The sequence below is a fragment of the Lupinus angustifolius genome, chromosome LG04 (assembly GCF_001865875.1).
Source record: "Lupinus angustifolius cultivar Tanjil chromosome LG04, LupAngTanjil_v1.0, whole genome shotgun sequence".
NCBI classification, from domain to species: domain Eukaryota; kingdom Viridiplantae; phylum Streptophyta; class Magnoliopsida; order Fabales; family Fabaceae; genus Lupinus; species Lupinus angustifolius.
Window position 1 is genome coordinate 7,845,843 of NC_032012.1, and position 15,408 is coordinate 7,861,250.

Consider the following 15,408-nt stretch of genomic DNA (forward strand, 5'->3'; position numbering starts at 1 on the left):
AATAATGTATTAATATTGTAAAAAAATTTACACCGTATAGATTTTAAATTCTATAATATTATATTTAAAGATTTATACATAGGGGATATGTTAATGATGTATTGACTGCACATAGATTTTTGCACCATCAATATAAACATTTATACACAATCAATGCATCATTTATTTATATTATTTCTTTCTTGAAAAGTCAATCATCGTTAAAAAGAATAATGAACTAACAATATATAAAAATTTTACACTTTCAGGTGTATATATTTTCTCTCTCTTAAAAATATTGTGTTTATCATAAACCTACTTCTTCAATATTACTAAATTACTCTTTTTGCATTACTTACATGGTCCTATAACAACAACTACTTCATGCTATAGACAAATCTCTATCATTGATTTTAAGGATTACTCATAGTGAGTGAAAAACAAAAGACAAAATAGTTTAGTTCCATTAATGAATGGTAATTTTGGTACACATGAGAAATTTTAATATGTACTTTTGTAAAATTACCCATTAAAAAGAGTCCAAAATATAAATTAAGGCACTGTACTGAGACAAACATTAATTTAATTATTAGCTCAGAAACATGGTAGTACAAAATTTCTTACTCACATTATCAAATCGTTTATGGGGACATGAAACTGTTCCTCCCCTTAGAAAAAATAAGGAGCACTAAAAATCACATCTTTTTAGTATATATTATCACAGTCTACCATTCATTTGTATTATAATGATTAAATATGAATAATAGATGATAAAATAATTATATATAAAACTCTTATATTATCGGTGAATACATATTTTTTACTTTTCTTTTCATTTACATATCCTTAAATGCCGAACCAGATGTGAGAGCAGAGGCATTTAATGACCCCATTTGCAGCCTCAAGCTTTGACCACTTGTCACTCTATGACACATTAAGCTCCACCATCACTATTTTGGAAAATTCAAAGTGGTAAAAAACTTGTGTCTATAAAACTAGTGAAGAGGCCACTATTGGTGTTCATTATTATTCATTAGTGCTCACTTGTTTAGTTTTCTTCTTGTGCTAACTTCTTTTTTGTTTTTGTTTTAGTGGTGCAAAAATGAATTATTTGGGTGTAGGTATTAGTCCTGGAACTGTTCCAGTGTACCATAACACAAAAGTATTGGATAGAAGGATTAGGATAACTGAGTTGGTGTTAAGGTGTGTGATCCTTGCTCTTGGAGTTCTTGCAGCTGTGCTTATAGGAACTGATTCTCAAGTCAGAGAGATTTTCTCATTTCAGAAGAAAGCTAAATTTACTGACATGAAAACATTAGTGTAATCTCTCTATGCTCTCAAAATCTTGTTTTTTTTTGGTACGCGTGATTGTCCCTTCCAAAAAGTATTGTTTCGAGGAGTCGAATCCTTAACTCTTTGGTCTCTCTGGGGATACCAACGCCTTGTTGGTAAAATCTTGTCTTTTCATTACTAAAACATTGCATGTTTTGTTCTAATTTTGTTGTCTAAAAACTTTGCAGATTCCTTGTAATTACTAATGGTTTAGCTTCTGTCTACTCATTGATCCAAGGATTGCGTTGTGTTGTAAGTATGGTTAAGGGAAATGTACTCTTCAGGAAGCCCTTGGCTTGGGCCATTTTTTGTGGTGACCAGGTATAATTGTTTGTTTGTCTTTGAGTTTTGTGATTTGAAAAATCAATTTTTGAATATTGGATTTGATATTAAGTACATTTATTCTATCATTTCAAAAGTACATAAAAAAGGACAGAACCTGTCCCTGCTATTATTGTTTTAGTTATATCCAAATGACACTGCATTTCTTAACCATTTACTTCAATTTATTGACATTTTGATTGTTTTCTTTATGAGTGTGACAAATTAGCAATTGCCCAAAGATGAAAGTATGAAATCACCCAAGTGAAATATGAACCTATATTTAATTAGTTAAGGCAAAACCATCATAAGAGAGGGTAGTATTTAGAATTTGTTTACGAATTGGTTTTTGAACTGTAATGAAAGACTTGAGAGCCATAAAATATACTTATAAGATAACATTCAAACCTTCCATTTCCCTTCTTCCTTCCCGTTCAGAAAACAACTCGCAAACAAACACTTATGGAACTATACCCGATAATTGTTAGGAGTGGAGAGCCATTCACCATAGGCCATACTTAACACCATTGTTGGGACCCTCTTGGTTGTTGAAACATTAATTTGTTGTTGGGAATGACCAAAGCAAAAATAAAACAATGGGGAATGGTAGATGTGTAAAGTTTCTATATTCATTTTAGTTTTTAAATTTATCAATCTCAAAGAAAAGTTACTGCACAGCAATATCACAATTGGCCTTTGGAATAGCTTATCTGAGTTTATAAGAATGGCTTATGAAAAAAAGCATATTACAATAGCTATATCCTTTCTGCAAACTCTTTTTGTCTCATTTCATAAGTGTTGCAAAACATAGCAAAATCCAAAAGGAGGAATATAATTGAAAGCAAATATGAACCAATATCCAACTAACTGTAACACAGCCTCTAACCTCTATTCTACTATATCTAATAACAAGCTTATCAAAACCAACAAAATCATCAACCAAGCCTTTATCCCACTAGGCGAGGTCGGTTACATGGATCGAACAATACCATAATGCTCTAAAACTTTTCTATATATGCAGATAATGGCATATATAACAGTGTCTGCAGTAGCAGCTGCAGGGCAATCATCAGTGATTGCAAAGCTAGGCCAGCCAGAACTTCAATGGATGAAGATATGTGACATGTATGGCAAATTTTGCAACCAAGTTGGAGAAGGAATAGCTTGTGCTTTTGTAGTTAGCATTAGTATGGTGATCCTCTCTTGTATTTCTGCTTTCAATCTCTTTCGTTTGCATGGTGCTAACAAAAACAAGAGTACATCTTGGTAGGTTACCAATTAACATTGTTTCATGTTAAATAACATGTCACAAAACCTCAAAGTTTCTTGGCCAATGTAATAATATATGTAGTTGTGAATGATATTTCTTTCTATTGTTTTTCTAGAATAATCATGGTTTACCACAACATAGAGAATAACTCAAATACCATGTTATTGCTTATATTTTCATGAGCTACAAATCAAAAAGTGAATAGTTGTGGTGTTCAACTATTTAAACCAAGGGTTTAAAATTTATGCACTTTAAAATTTTTTACATTGTCAGTCTATTATTCACAATTAATTATAATTAATTATGGTGAATAATTTACTGACAGAACAAAAAACACTTACACTATTAGTGTATACATATTACATCCTTAAAACAATATATTTGAGCAAAGTCATTATCCAACTCAATTGGTAGAAGTAGTTAACAACCTAATCTACCATTTTTATTTTATTTGACAAAAAGTTTGTTATATCAATTTCAAATATCACTCTACAAATCTTTTTCCTATTAACTAAATAAATTATACCATAACTTGGTAATAAGGTTGAGTAGATAAATCAAACAATATTATATTAGTCTATCATATTTATTAACAAATTATTAATATATAAATATTTCTTAACAATTTTGCATATAGTTTCTTTTGGCCTTCATCTATTCTAGAATTTGGATTAATTAACCTTCATTTGAAATATTGTCTCTAAGGATTTCTAATGTTCTTGTTCATGACATGGACAGATAACATGTGATTTCTACCATGTTAATTATTTTTTTATTTGTCTCCATGAATTAGTGCGTTACTTTTTTTATTTATCGACAACAGCATTAGACAAACCAGAATTACACATGTCATTGGACGCTAGCAGCATTGAACAAACCAGATAACACGAACATCTTCTTCTTTTTCATAACTTGCTTTGACCTACTATTCTCCAATTTTGTGACTCTATCCAAAACCCAAACTTTTTACACTTTTGAGATACCCTTTATCCCTCTATCATAAGATAAGTTACTAGGTATTGCTGTTTTCTCAAGACAACAAATCGTTCATCACAACTGAATAGAGAAAAGATATGTCAGAGAAATTTTCAGCAGCACTTCGTATTGGGGACCTCAATGATTACATAGCTCCATCTCAAGCATGCATAGTATCCCTAAAGGGATCCAAAACAATTACTACCAAATCCGATAACAAACCTCAGGTATTTCTATTAGAATATGCCAAATTCTGTCAGAGTTAATTCATCAACAATTAATTGATTAGATTAATAAGAGTTAATCCATTAACAGCGCAGTTAATTGAATAAGTTAATCGATTAAGTTAATCGATTAACCTGGTAGTTTGTTTTAAGTTAGTTTGTGTACGATAATCAATAGAATTAATCGATTACGTGGTTAACAGATTCTGTTTTTAGTTATTGTATATAAACCTCTAATCTTGGTAATCTCAATCCATTCAATTTTGTAATGACAAATATTAATTCTTTAAGCTTTATTTCTCATCTTTCTTGTTTGTTTCATCAAGAAATTAGTTCATGCCTCCTACCATTTTAACAATTTCCATTAATTCAAATATCACACTTTCTATCTTCCTTTATTTTGTTGTTTTTTTAGTTTTGAACTTTATGACGGTGGTGTTGAATGCAGAGGAAATTTGTATTGATTTCTCTTTTGGGTATTTTTTTTTTCATTTTAATTGTTGTAACTGCAGGTTTCAATTGCCAAAAAGCAAGTACAGTCAGAACCAGTGAAAATTTCTCTCAAGGATTGCTTGGCATGCAGGTTAGTGTACAGTGTATGCTAACATGGTTTAAAGTTTAATGGGGGAGGGATTGGTTTTTGAGGAAACACTTGCTTAGGTTATTATTGGAACTAGTTATAGTATGTGGAAAATAGAAGGTTGAAATTAAGCGAAGAGGGTTGAATGGAATACTGTTTTATAATTTTTCTTAAACCTTGTTAGTGTACCCAGCCTCCTTTTTTGCACTCTATCAGAAACATAATATGTTCTATTTTGAATGAATTCTTTTATTAAATCTACGGCGTTTTGAAATGGAGGGGGTAATCTTTATAACTACACTATTGGGACTGAGAAATTTTTAGATGGTCGAATTGTTTCAGTTCAAGATGCAAATATTTCATAAGAGATTGCTAACAGAAAGGCAGATTGCTTAAAACTTGGAATATATTTTTGTTGATTTGGTTCAGTATTTTTGGCATTTTTCGATAAACGAAAAGAATAATATAAGAGGAGGATCCAACAGCGAATAGGATTCTGATAAAGAAAAGTTAATAAAAAGAGCAATCCAGTCTATTTGCATTTCCAACCTAAAACACCCGAAAAAACCCCATGATCAGAATTCCGTACTGAGGCTAAGAAGACAAGCCTTTCCCAAAAAATTTGTGGGGGTAGAAATTTACTGCTAAAAATTCTGTAATTACAGTCCAGCTAAATACACTGTATTCCTGCATTGGTTTGGTTTATAATGTCAATACATGAATTCTATATGGAAATATAAAAAGTTTGTATAATAATGCAGTGGGTGTGTAACATCTGCGGAGACAGTTATGCTCGAGAAGCAAAGTTTGGATGAGTTTCTGTCCAATGTTAATAAAGGAAAGGCTGTTATCGTGTCTCTTTCTCCCCAGTCAAGGGCTTCACTTGCAGTTCATTTTGACATTTCTCCGCTTCAGGTGACACTGGATGTTGCTTTTGTTCATTGTTACTTTTTTTAATAAATTTCTTGTTGCTATAAATTTGAACTTTCTTGTACTCATGGTTTGACATAACCATTTTGCTATTTCAGGTTTTCAAAAAACTGACAAGATTTTTTAAATCACTAGGAGTGAAGGCAATTTTTGATACGAGTTGCAGCAGAGACCTAACTCTTGTTGAATCTTGTATGGAATTCATAACAAGGTATAGACAGAATCAATTGGTTGATGATGAGAGGAGTAAGTCAAGCCTACCTATGATTGCTTCAGCATGCCCAGGTACATAATAGTTCAGCTATAATAGTTTTCACTACTACTACAATCATATTGTGTCTGTGAAACACATAGATTTACTTGACTTGGCACTTGCATAGTGACAAAGCATCGCCCAAAATGTGAGAACACGACATAGTGCACACATGTGTTAAAAATAACAACATATTAACTTATCAACAAATACATAAAAAATACTATGGGGGTCTATTTGACATATTTTTTTGTTTCCTAGAAATTGTTAAAAGAATTATTCGATATTTCAAACTTATATTTTTGGTTCTGACTTTGGAAGTAGGAAATCTAACTAGAATTTCAGGGTGTTGTATGGACTGCCCTCTGTCACTTGTCAGTGCTTTGTGGCATTGTGTTTTGAGAGTAAGAAAGAGATATAGGGAAGGGGGAGCAGAAATATTTACTTTGCAGTGAGTAGAGAAGCTTTTTGTGAGGTGGCAAGCAATCGGGGAAATGCTGACCAGCTCTGGTTATTGATGTGAACATCTTTTTTTCAGGTTGGGTATGCTATGCAGAAAAGCAACTTGGATCCTTTGTTCTACCTAACATCTCGAAAGTAAAAAGTCCCCAGCAAACATCTGGCACAATCATTAAGCACTATTTATGTCAAGATATGGGAGTCAGGTTTTGTTGCGGGGGTCATTTTTCTCTTTATTATAATTTAGGATGACTTAATTGTTAGTTGTGCTAGTTTTTTGGCATGCTGAAAGTGGCAAGAAGCCAAGTTCCCCGGTTATATGCATAAATGTTTGGGTTGTTGTTTGACAGGCCAGAAGAAGTTTACCATGTCACTGTGATGCCTTGTTATGATAAAAAGCTCGAGGCTGCTAGGGATGATTTTGTTTTCCAACTAGGGTCTCATGATGATGACCATGGGAGTGATGCTAATATGATCTCCGAGGTAGATTCAGTGTTGACAACTGGTGAGGTCTTGGAATTGATTCAGGTTAGTGGTTTCCGTACACAAACTCATTTTTGTGAATTCATTCATGTTTTTAGCTAGTTTGTGAATTAATATATTTTTGGTTTCAATTTTACAGTTAAAAGATGTTGATTTTAAAAGCTTAGAAGAAGACCCTTTGGATAGACTGTGAGAAATTAGAAAGTGCTTCCGCAGTTTAATTTCATGTGTACATTAAACTGATACTTAAACATGATTGCTTCTTTCAGGTTGACAAATATTAATGAAGAAGGTTACCTTTATGGTGTCCGTGGAAGCTCTGGAGGTTATGCAGAAACAATTTTCCGATATGCTGCTAAAACACTTTTTGGAAGGCAGATTGATGGCCCTTTGAACTTCAGGAATATTAGGAATTCGGATTTTCAGGAAGTTACTCTGGAGGCAAGTTCTTGTAAAAAATTGTGTAATTTCTGTGCTTAACAGAATTCAGGATTTGCAAAAATCTAACTATGGAAGTGTTTGAGTTTGTATAGATTTTTCAAGATCTATTTCTAGATGACTCAATTTTCCAACAGTTTCCTAGGACAGTTACATGTAGTTATTTTCTTATTTTATTTATATGAAAAAATAAATTTCTCTCTTGATTTCTTGTCATCATTCTTATAAGTATCTGAAGCCATAATTATTGATTCCACCCTCCTTGCATGCTGTCATGTAGTTCATGACATAATTGAGGATATTAGTGTGCTTGCTTGTTGCACCTTATAGATTATGACATGCAGCATTGTCTATGCAGGTGGAGGAAAAGACAGTGTTGAGATTCGCTCTCTGTTACGGTTTCCGGAACTTGCAAAATGTAGTCAGAAAGCTTAAAACCGGTAAATGTGATTATCATTTCCTGGAAATCATGGCATGCCCTTCAGGTACTTTGTCTCTCTTTTATCTGAACTTTCACTTGTGCAGGATTTTGTTTGTTTTCAATATCTTTCTTTCATACTCTTGTAAGCAGGTTGTTTGAATGGTGGAGGTCAGATTAAACCAAAGACAGGGCAGTCTCCTAAAGAATTGAGTCAGTTATTAGAAACAGTTTACATGGAAAATGTAAGTGCTTTCTCAGACTGGCTGATAGATCTAGTAGCATTCTCTTTACAAGTTAGACTGAAAAGGATGTCTTGGTTTGTCTATACGTGAATATGTCGATCTCAACCTCTACTCGTAACCAAGATTCCTGTAGGACAACCAATGTATAATGTTTTACTTTGGTCCCTCCTTTCTCTGCACTGCCAATCTATTGTGGGTGATTATTATCCTCATTATTGTCACTGTTGGGTGAACTTCTGGATATTGAAAACAATGCTTGAGTGATATGGTTGTGGAGACTGTAGAAGATTAAAATCGATTTTGATTTTAAATGTACAAATAATTAATTGGTTCTTGCTTGAAATTGTTCAATATCTGAAATTTGAATATCTTATCAGATCATACTATCTGTTTTTCTCCTTTCAACTGTTTAGAAATTATCTTGAGTGGGGAGTGATTACATTTCTGTATGTGCTAGGTTTCGGAAGCAGAACCATTCAATAATCCCACAGTAAGAGACTTATATGACAAGTGGCTTGAGCAGCCTGGTTCTGAGAAAGCCCAGAGATTCATGCACACACAATACCATCCTGTTGAAAAAAGCATTACTTCTCAGCTGCAGAATTGGTGAGAAAATCACAACAGAATTTTGCAATTTTGCTTCCCTTTACAGAACATGGTTGTTGAAAAAGAACTTCCCGAAGTGCTTCTTAAGGTAACTTTGTGGTACCGGTTGGAATCTTCTCTTGGACTCCTTGTGGATAAGTTTGCATCTTTGAATTCATCCAATTTTGGCAGTGGACATTTGTTTAGGTATATATGCTCTTAATAACCCTTTAGATTGGAAAAATAACACAAATACTCAAATCTCGACTCTTGTGTAGTTGTTGCTTTGGGCTCGCAATTATTTGTAAGAGCTAGGTTCTCAATAAAATATATCTCCATTGCTGCTGTTTGCCTATATAGTGATAGATATGTGTTAGTTTTATACACTTCACACTATCAATATTTACAGTTGAATGAAGCAACTGGGAAATGAAAGTAATTTTTCCTATTATTTCTTGTGTTTATTTCATTGATATCCATTTCCTTCATTTTCCTGGAAGTGTGGCTGATTTGCTGGGATGCCATTTATTTTCTCTCAACTGTTGATTCTTATTTATAGGAATTATAGCATTTTAGCAATTTATCTCTCTGAGTCATGAAATAACTTGTCAGATAACTTTGAAGTCTTATATTTCCCTTCATTCGCTTCAAACCTCAACCCACAAACGGTCTCTTGTGGGTTTAGAATGGTGGTGATATAAGCATGTTTTAGATTTTCAGTATAGACTAATTAAATGTGATTCTTTGTGGCTGTATGATGAACGCCCAAACAGGGTTAACATTCTTAATTTCCCTAGTTGTTGGTACATTCTTGTACTCTTGTTACTTTATGGCTTTATCTGATGATATAGCTAAACCCCACAGCCTCAATAAATGCTACTAGGCACAAGCTCAGTATCCCACAAAAATTCAACCAGACCAAATGCTCTTTGTTTAAAAGATCATAATAATGATGGTAATAGTTTGATTGATTTAAGACACGTTGGCTTAAATACTTAGTTATCATATGCAAGTTTATAAGATTTTTTAGGCTTATCCAAGTTGTAATAAATAGACAGGCTTACAAGAAAGTGGAGCTATTTTCATTGGACATACTCAAGTACTTATCTAATAGAATAGCCTCTATGTATTTTTGTCTTGATCTTAGGGAGGAACAAGGTGATTCTAGCCAAATATTTAGGGAAATGACGATTTAGACAACACCTTATTTAGTGCTCATGCGCACCATATACAACAAGGAGGAATAAATTACTGTTACATGTTTTTAAGAGGCAATATCCAACTCTTGGAAACTGAAATAGACATATGCATGCTAACAAAACTGAAAGATGGCAACAAGGAAGAAAAGAGATGAGAAATCTCAACAAGGAACATGAACTGAGTTTATTCTTTATCCAAGTTTATGGTTCCTTCTACCTCCATAGGCTAGTTTGCTCTCATCAGATCTTCGTCCTGCTTTGGCTGTGACACTTCTTTTGTTGGAGTTCTCCCAACAGTCAGAACTTCTGGAAAATTTGCTATCATAAGAGCTGAAATCCATCTCAGAATATGGTTTAGCATCATCCCCAGATAAGCTTACACCATGCAGAGAGCCAGAGCCCATACCCTCAGATTCCTGCAGGAAATGGGTTTTGGTTAGATGCGAAAACATGTGGCCGATGTGATTGCAATCGTGACGCTTTGCATAGATAACCAAAATCACAACATTGTAGCCTCAATTATAGGTACTTTAAAACTTTAGTTTTGCAAAACAATGCTGGAGAGGTTGTTACCCTTGATCTTGACTTGGCTTTGTAGGGTGTTAAGCAAGGATTTAGATCCTTGAGTAGTAGGTCATCAGAAGAGTCCTCAGAGCTGAATTCCTGCATGATTTGTTGGGCTGATTAACTAAATATTTATGAGATGATAGTCACATAAGAAAATTTCAGGGCATTTTGCATGGCTCTATAGTAAAAGGTTCAAAATGATAATTATATGTTTCAATTATATTATAGTTCTGATTGCAAGCTTACCCAAGAGTTGGAAGCATCTTCACAGGCATGTGTTGGTGTCCTTGGGGAACTTCCATAACCTTGGAAGCCTGTTTTGGTTGAATACTTATCGGCCTTGACCTGTCAATATCATCCAGAAAATAAAACATAAACACATGAAGTTAAGACACAAGTATTGCTTTGTCCATTCTCAATTGTATCACATCACAACAATTACATTGCAAGTTTATAATTGTCTCTCTAATTCCCTATTTCTTATCAGAGCCATGGGTCATGGCATCCATTCTAGTTTTGTTATTTTTCGCATCTTTGCCTTTCAGTCTCCTTTCAGTTTTTGCTATGTTTTATTGTGTTGTACATCTTTTGGTAATGCCTCTGTCACAGGCACCTTTGTTTAAAATCCAATCAACTCAGCATCCAAAATCATTGTCACATAATTTAGCATCTTCAATTAATTCTGCCTCAAATTTCTGTTTGTATGATATGACATGACATTAATCATATTACATCCTTGAATAATCATCTCTAGTTTTAAAATAAAGAAAACATATAATCACATATAGTTGCCATATGTATGCTTATACAAGGATACCAAGTTATACCTCTGCAAGATCTTCTGCAAGGCTTTGAAGCTGATCAGTGAGAGAAGTAACCTGATGTTGTAGAACTGGAATTACCTGTTTTGCCTGCTTCAGCTCTGAGCCTTGCTTCTCTAGAAGTTCTTGAAGTTGAGAACTCATGACATCTGGGAACAATACTGCACTCTTCAATGACCTGATTTCTTCTCTTTGCTTCAAGCACAAGTCCTTCAGCTTCTCCACCTGCAATATTCAAAATTCAATCATGTCACTCAATTGCAATATGATCCTGAGTTGTTCTTCATAAAGCTAACTTGATCCACTAGTAATGTCTCATCCACTGGGAGCACTCATGGAAAGTCCCATCTTCCCAAGGGAAACATGAACAATCAACAACAACAATTCAACACCAATCAAGCTGTTCGTACGAAAGGTTTTTTTATACTATTAAGGGTATCTTCTCACCTTTTTGGGTAAGGAACCAACCCCTTTCGAGATTGGTGACTACCCCTTCCAACAAGTGTCCTCCCAGGATTCAAATCTTCGACCTTGGAGATCCAGTAGGACCTTACACCACTAGACCAACGCTTTGTTGGTGTATGAAGGGTTAGCTACATAGATCAAACACTATCAAAATACACTATCCTAAATCATGTCTAAAATAAATCATTAATATCTAAATATTTCTTAATCGTTTTTTATAATATATATATCTTGAACTTAATATCACTCTATTAAACTATCTCATCTAATCTAATCTACTCTTAGTACCCGAGCTTCCATATGTCTATTTTGCACAAGTCCAAATCACCTACGGCGAGATTCTACACAAGCTTGATCGAAATGCTTGTTATATAAGTACTCATTCGTTTATATATATAATAATCATGAAAAACACTTACTTCTTGATTTTTCTCCTCGAGCATGAGCTTAAGTTGAGAAATCTCCACCTCCTGATCCTTGTTCATAGTAAGAAGCTCCCTCTCACTCCTTAACACCATAGCCAGCGTTCTCGTATTCTCCTTCACCTCCGTCAACGCCTTATTCTTCTTCTTCACCACCATCACCTCTTTCTTCTCCTTCACAGTTCCATTTCCAAAGAGCTTGTTATGAAGAGCAGAGAAAGCATTGACTCTCTTCGCATCCTTCTTCAAATCTTGCGCAATGAAATCACAAGGGATGAATAACTTAGTCCCAGACTTAGGTTTCTTCTCCAACATAAGCTTCTTCAGCATAGTACTTGGAGCTATGTTCGAAGGTTTGGATGATTTCACGACGGCGCGTGAGGATTTGGAAGTGTGGTTGAATTCAGAGGAAGAAGAAGGATCGGAGAAGTGAGAGGAAGTGGTTGAAGATCGAGTGTCGTAAGAACTGTACCTTGAAGAAGCCTTCATCGTAATCAGAGAAGAGAAGAGAGAGAAAGAAGAGAGAGAAAGAAGAGAGAGAAAGTGTGAGTGAGTTGAATTGAAATGAGGAAGAAGAGAAACAACAACAATTACATAAGATTAGGGATGGGACACGTGGCCGATGATTAAGGATGTTTTTGCCGCTGTCGTTAATTCAAATTTTCCATCACTTGGGCGCTCTTCACTTTTGATTTGCTTCTTCCTATTTTTGGAAGAGAAAATATTTTTTATATTATTACTATTTTGGAATCATATCCCAATGGAAATGGAAATTTATTGTATGATCAATAATTGATGAGAAAAGAATGTATAGTGTATCAGCTTATATATTATTTATGTTTAATTGTTATTTTGATTATTAAAAATTAAAAATAAATAATATAAATGAATAGTGAGTAATATATTAAATTTGTTAGTTAGTTGTAAAATGACTTTGTTGTCTTCTTATATGTCATTTTAATTAAGTAGAAGTGTTTCATTCATTATTGATATGACATCCATAGAAAAGTAAGTATTATGTATTAATAGTTTCTCTGTTTTTCCATTTCATTTCTAAAAATCATCTTTAAATTAATTCCATCTTCCGGTGACTATAAATTTGTACCACTAGACAGAACCGTTAGACTTTTACATTATGTTTGGTTTGCAGGAGAAAATGGAAGGAAAGAAAGAAAGTTGAAGGAATGAAAATAAATAAAAAGTGAGAGGAAAAGTTGTTTCGTTTAGAAGAAAAAGGAAGGAAAAAAAATTATAACTTTTCTCTTCTGTTGTTTGGTTGTATAAAAAGTGAAAGGAAAGAAAAATAATTGTGTCAAATTACATAACCACTCCTAAATAAAAAGGCCACATTTAAAATGTTATTATTTTTACTACTTTGTTTTTAGCATGTATTGTCGTAATTGTTCAACTTTTTGTACACTTTCAATTATCTTAACTTAGATAAAATTATTATATCATATATTCCATTCAAGGAAGGCATAGTCGATCTATTTGAAACATTTGTAATGAATTTTGAGTATCTATTTTAAAAATCATGCAATAAAATAGAAATATTAAACACACTTGACATAATATCAATAAACATAAAATATATGACATTCATAACAAAAAAATATTTAGTCATCTCCAATTTACATAGCTCAACATTGTACCTTAATTATATATAAATTATGATGTACAAAATATTAACCACTCCATGTGATTTTCACCTGCAAAATAAAATGAAACATAACTATTAACCAAACATGTGAAATATACACCATTCCATATGATTCTCACTTGCAACATTACACATTAATTATATATAAAATGAGATTGATGCTTATTTTTGTAAGGAAGAAAGATAAAATAAGTGAAGAGAGGAAAATGATTAGACAAATGAGGGTATTGTAGTATTTCCATAAAAAATATGTTTTCCCTCCACTTTTCCACTCACATTGGGGGTTTAGCATGGCCCCACATTTTTTCTCTCTCCTCTTCTTTTGCTCTGTGAACCAAACAAGGTAAAAGTTATTTTTCATCATTTTTTCCTTCCACTCCTTTTCATTTCTTCCATTTTCTTTAGTACCAAAACAGCCTTAGTGTATTTTTAAAGTAAAAATGTAATAACAATATAAGTTAAGGAATAAAAGTATCATTCTTTTAATTTTTTATGTATTTTTAACTAATTGACCTTTCTAGTAGAGAAGGGTTTGACTCACTAGACATCTATTGTTTCCTTATCCTAATAAATATTGGTGGCATGTAATATTCTAATGATTTCCTATTTTATATGTGCGTTCATTTCTTAATTAAATTATTTTCAACTTGTTATATCATATTATATTAATTAAATCCAATATTAAAAGACGTTTTATGACTAGATGATATTGTACTTTTGTATGGTGCTGGGTGAATGGTCGGGCAACTAGCAGAGTAAGAGATCTTTCTAAAGTCGTCTAAATTGAGTTTGGACACGTTAGTAGAGGTACATGAAAAAGTGTTTCGACGCTCAAGTAAGTATATGAATGAGATGAGAAATTAGAGAGAATAAAATGCAATAGTGAGAGTTCAAGATATAGAATATAGATATTTCCTTATGTGGGTGAGTTCCCTATTTATAGTGGAAGGATGTATGAAATATTCTCTGACATATGCTATTGGCATGGCTGATCGCTTGGGCTTGTCGGCCTACCTTGGACAAATAGGGGATGCTTTTACTCGTGTCAGACAGCTATAGTGCGGTCGTACTTTATGAATAATTGACTTATAACCGGCAGTAAGTTCAATAGTTGTAACCTAGGCATGTCCTTGTCGTACAACATGAAGTTAGGCGAGAGTTGTAGGTGACATGTGACGTGTGACAAATATCTGCGTTGCAGGCGGCATGACAATCCTGTATTGGCAATGTGACATGTGAATGGTAGAGATATGGTCCAAACACTAGCTCATAGGGTTGTGTCTGGTCAATAGTGTACTTTTCTGTATTGTCCGGTTGACCGAATCTCATCATAAAGTATTATGGGATGTTCGGTCTTTGATCGTTAATGAAATGTTTGACTATGTCAAGAAGAGAATACTAGAATGGAACATATAAATTTGTTAAAAAAATTGGACATAAATACTTTTTATATTAAAAGGAAATATTTGATCATGATATCATGTAAGCCTCCATATATTATATTATGATTTTGCTATTAAATGAGTAATGTTTACCAAATAACATAAAATTAAATAATATAATATTTATCAATGTAAAGATTTGTATACAATTAATATATTATGTACAATTCATTATGATATCATGTAAACCTCCATATATTATATTATGATTTTGCTATTAAATTAGTAACATTTACCAAATAACATAAAATTAAATAATATAATATTCATACATCCCAGTAAAGATTTGTATACGATTAATATATCATGTATAATTCATTATATCTATTTTTGAACAGTT

At 33.1% G+C, this 15,408-nt stretch overlaps 3 protein-coding genes across 3 annotated transcripts; 2 read left to right on the forward strand and 1 right to left on the reverse strand.

Moving 5' to 3' along the window:
• Positions 841 to 2,988, forward strand: LOC109345455 (CASP-like protein 2B1). Its single transcript, XM_019584451.1, has 4 exons — positions 841 to 951; positions 1,072 to 1,299; positions 1,500 to 1,632; positions 2,654 to 2,988. Exons 1-4 carry the CDS (start codon positions 863 to 865, stop codon positions 2,900 to 2,902), a joined length of 699 nt encoding a protein of 232 aa, XP_019439996.1. The 5' UTR covers positions 841 to 862; the 3' UTR covers positions 2,903 to 2,988.
• Positions 3,759 to 8,921, forward strand: LOC109345452 (protein NAR1). The gene is made up of 11 exons (XM_019584449.1): positions 3,759 to 4,104; positions 4,614 to 4,684; positions 5,443 to 5,596; positions 5,710 to 5,896; positions 6,403 to 6,529; positions 6,674 to 6,851; positions 6,946 to 6,995; positions 7,076 to 7,247; positions 7,603 to 7,729; positions 7,816 to 7,907; positions 8,365 to 8,921. Exons 1-11 carry the CDS (start codon positions 3,976 to 3,978, stop codon positions 8,515 to 8,517), a joined length of 1,440 nt encoding a protein of 479 aa, XP_019439994.1. The 5' UTR covers positions 3,759 to 3,975; the 3' UTR covers positions 8,518 to 8,921.
• Positions 9,572 to 12,521, reverse strand: LOC109345453. Its single transcript, XM_019584450.1, has 5 exons — positions 11,964 to 12,521; positions 11,086 to 11,304; positions 10,505 to 10,603; positions 10,265 to 10,354; positions 9,572 to 10,107 (listed from the first exon to the last, which is right to left on the reverse strand). Exons 1-5 carry the CDS (start codon positions 12,453 to 12,455, stop codon positions 9,883 to 9,885), a joined length of 1,125 nt encoding a protein of 374 aa, XP_019439995.1. The 5' UTR covers positions 12,456 to 12,521; the 3' UTR covers positions 9,572 to 9,882.

Excerpts from the sequence above, each read along its gene's own strand:
- LOC109345455 (XM_019584451.1), top strand. The coding sequence starts at position 863 with ATGACCCCATTTGCAGCCTCAAGCTTTGACCACTTGTCACTCTATGAC. Across the intron at positions 952-1,071 it reads ATTTTGGAAAATTCAAAGTG|TGGTGCAAAAATGAATTATT; the intron begins GTAAAAAACTTG and ends TTTTTGTTTTAG. Across the intron at positions 1,300-1,499 it reads ACTGACATGAAAACATTAGT|ATTCCTTGTAATTACTAATG; the intron begins GTAATCTCTCTA and ends AAAACTTTGCAG.
- LOC109345453 (XM_019584450.1), bottom strand. The coding sequence starts at position 12,455 with ATGAAGGCTTCTTCAAGGTACAGTTCTTACGACACTCGATCTTCAACC. Across the intron at positions 11,305-11,963 it reads TCGAGGAGAAAAATCAAGAA|GTGGAGAAGCTGAAGGACTT; the intron begins GTAAGTGTTTTT and ends TGAATATTGCAG. Across the intron at positions 10,355-10,504 it reads AAGATGCTTCCAACTCTTGG|GAATTCAGCTCTGAGGACTC; the intron begins GTAAGCTTGCAA and ends CAAATCATGCAG.
- LOC109345452 (XM_019584449.1), top strand. The coding sequence starts at position 3,976 with ATGTCAGAGAAATTTTCAGCAGCACTTCGTATTGGGGACCTCAATGAT. Across the intron at positions 5,897-6,402 it reads GATTGCTTCAGCATGCCCAG|GTTGGGTATGCTATGCAGAA; the intron begins GTACATAATAGT and ends TCTTTTTTTCAG. Across the intron at positions 7,908-8,364 it reads AAACAGTTTACATGGAAAAT|GTTTCGGAAGCAGAACCATT; the intron begins GTAAGTGCTTTC and ends TGTATGTGCTAG.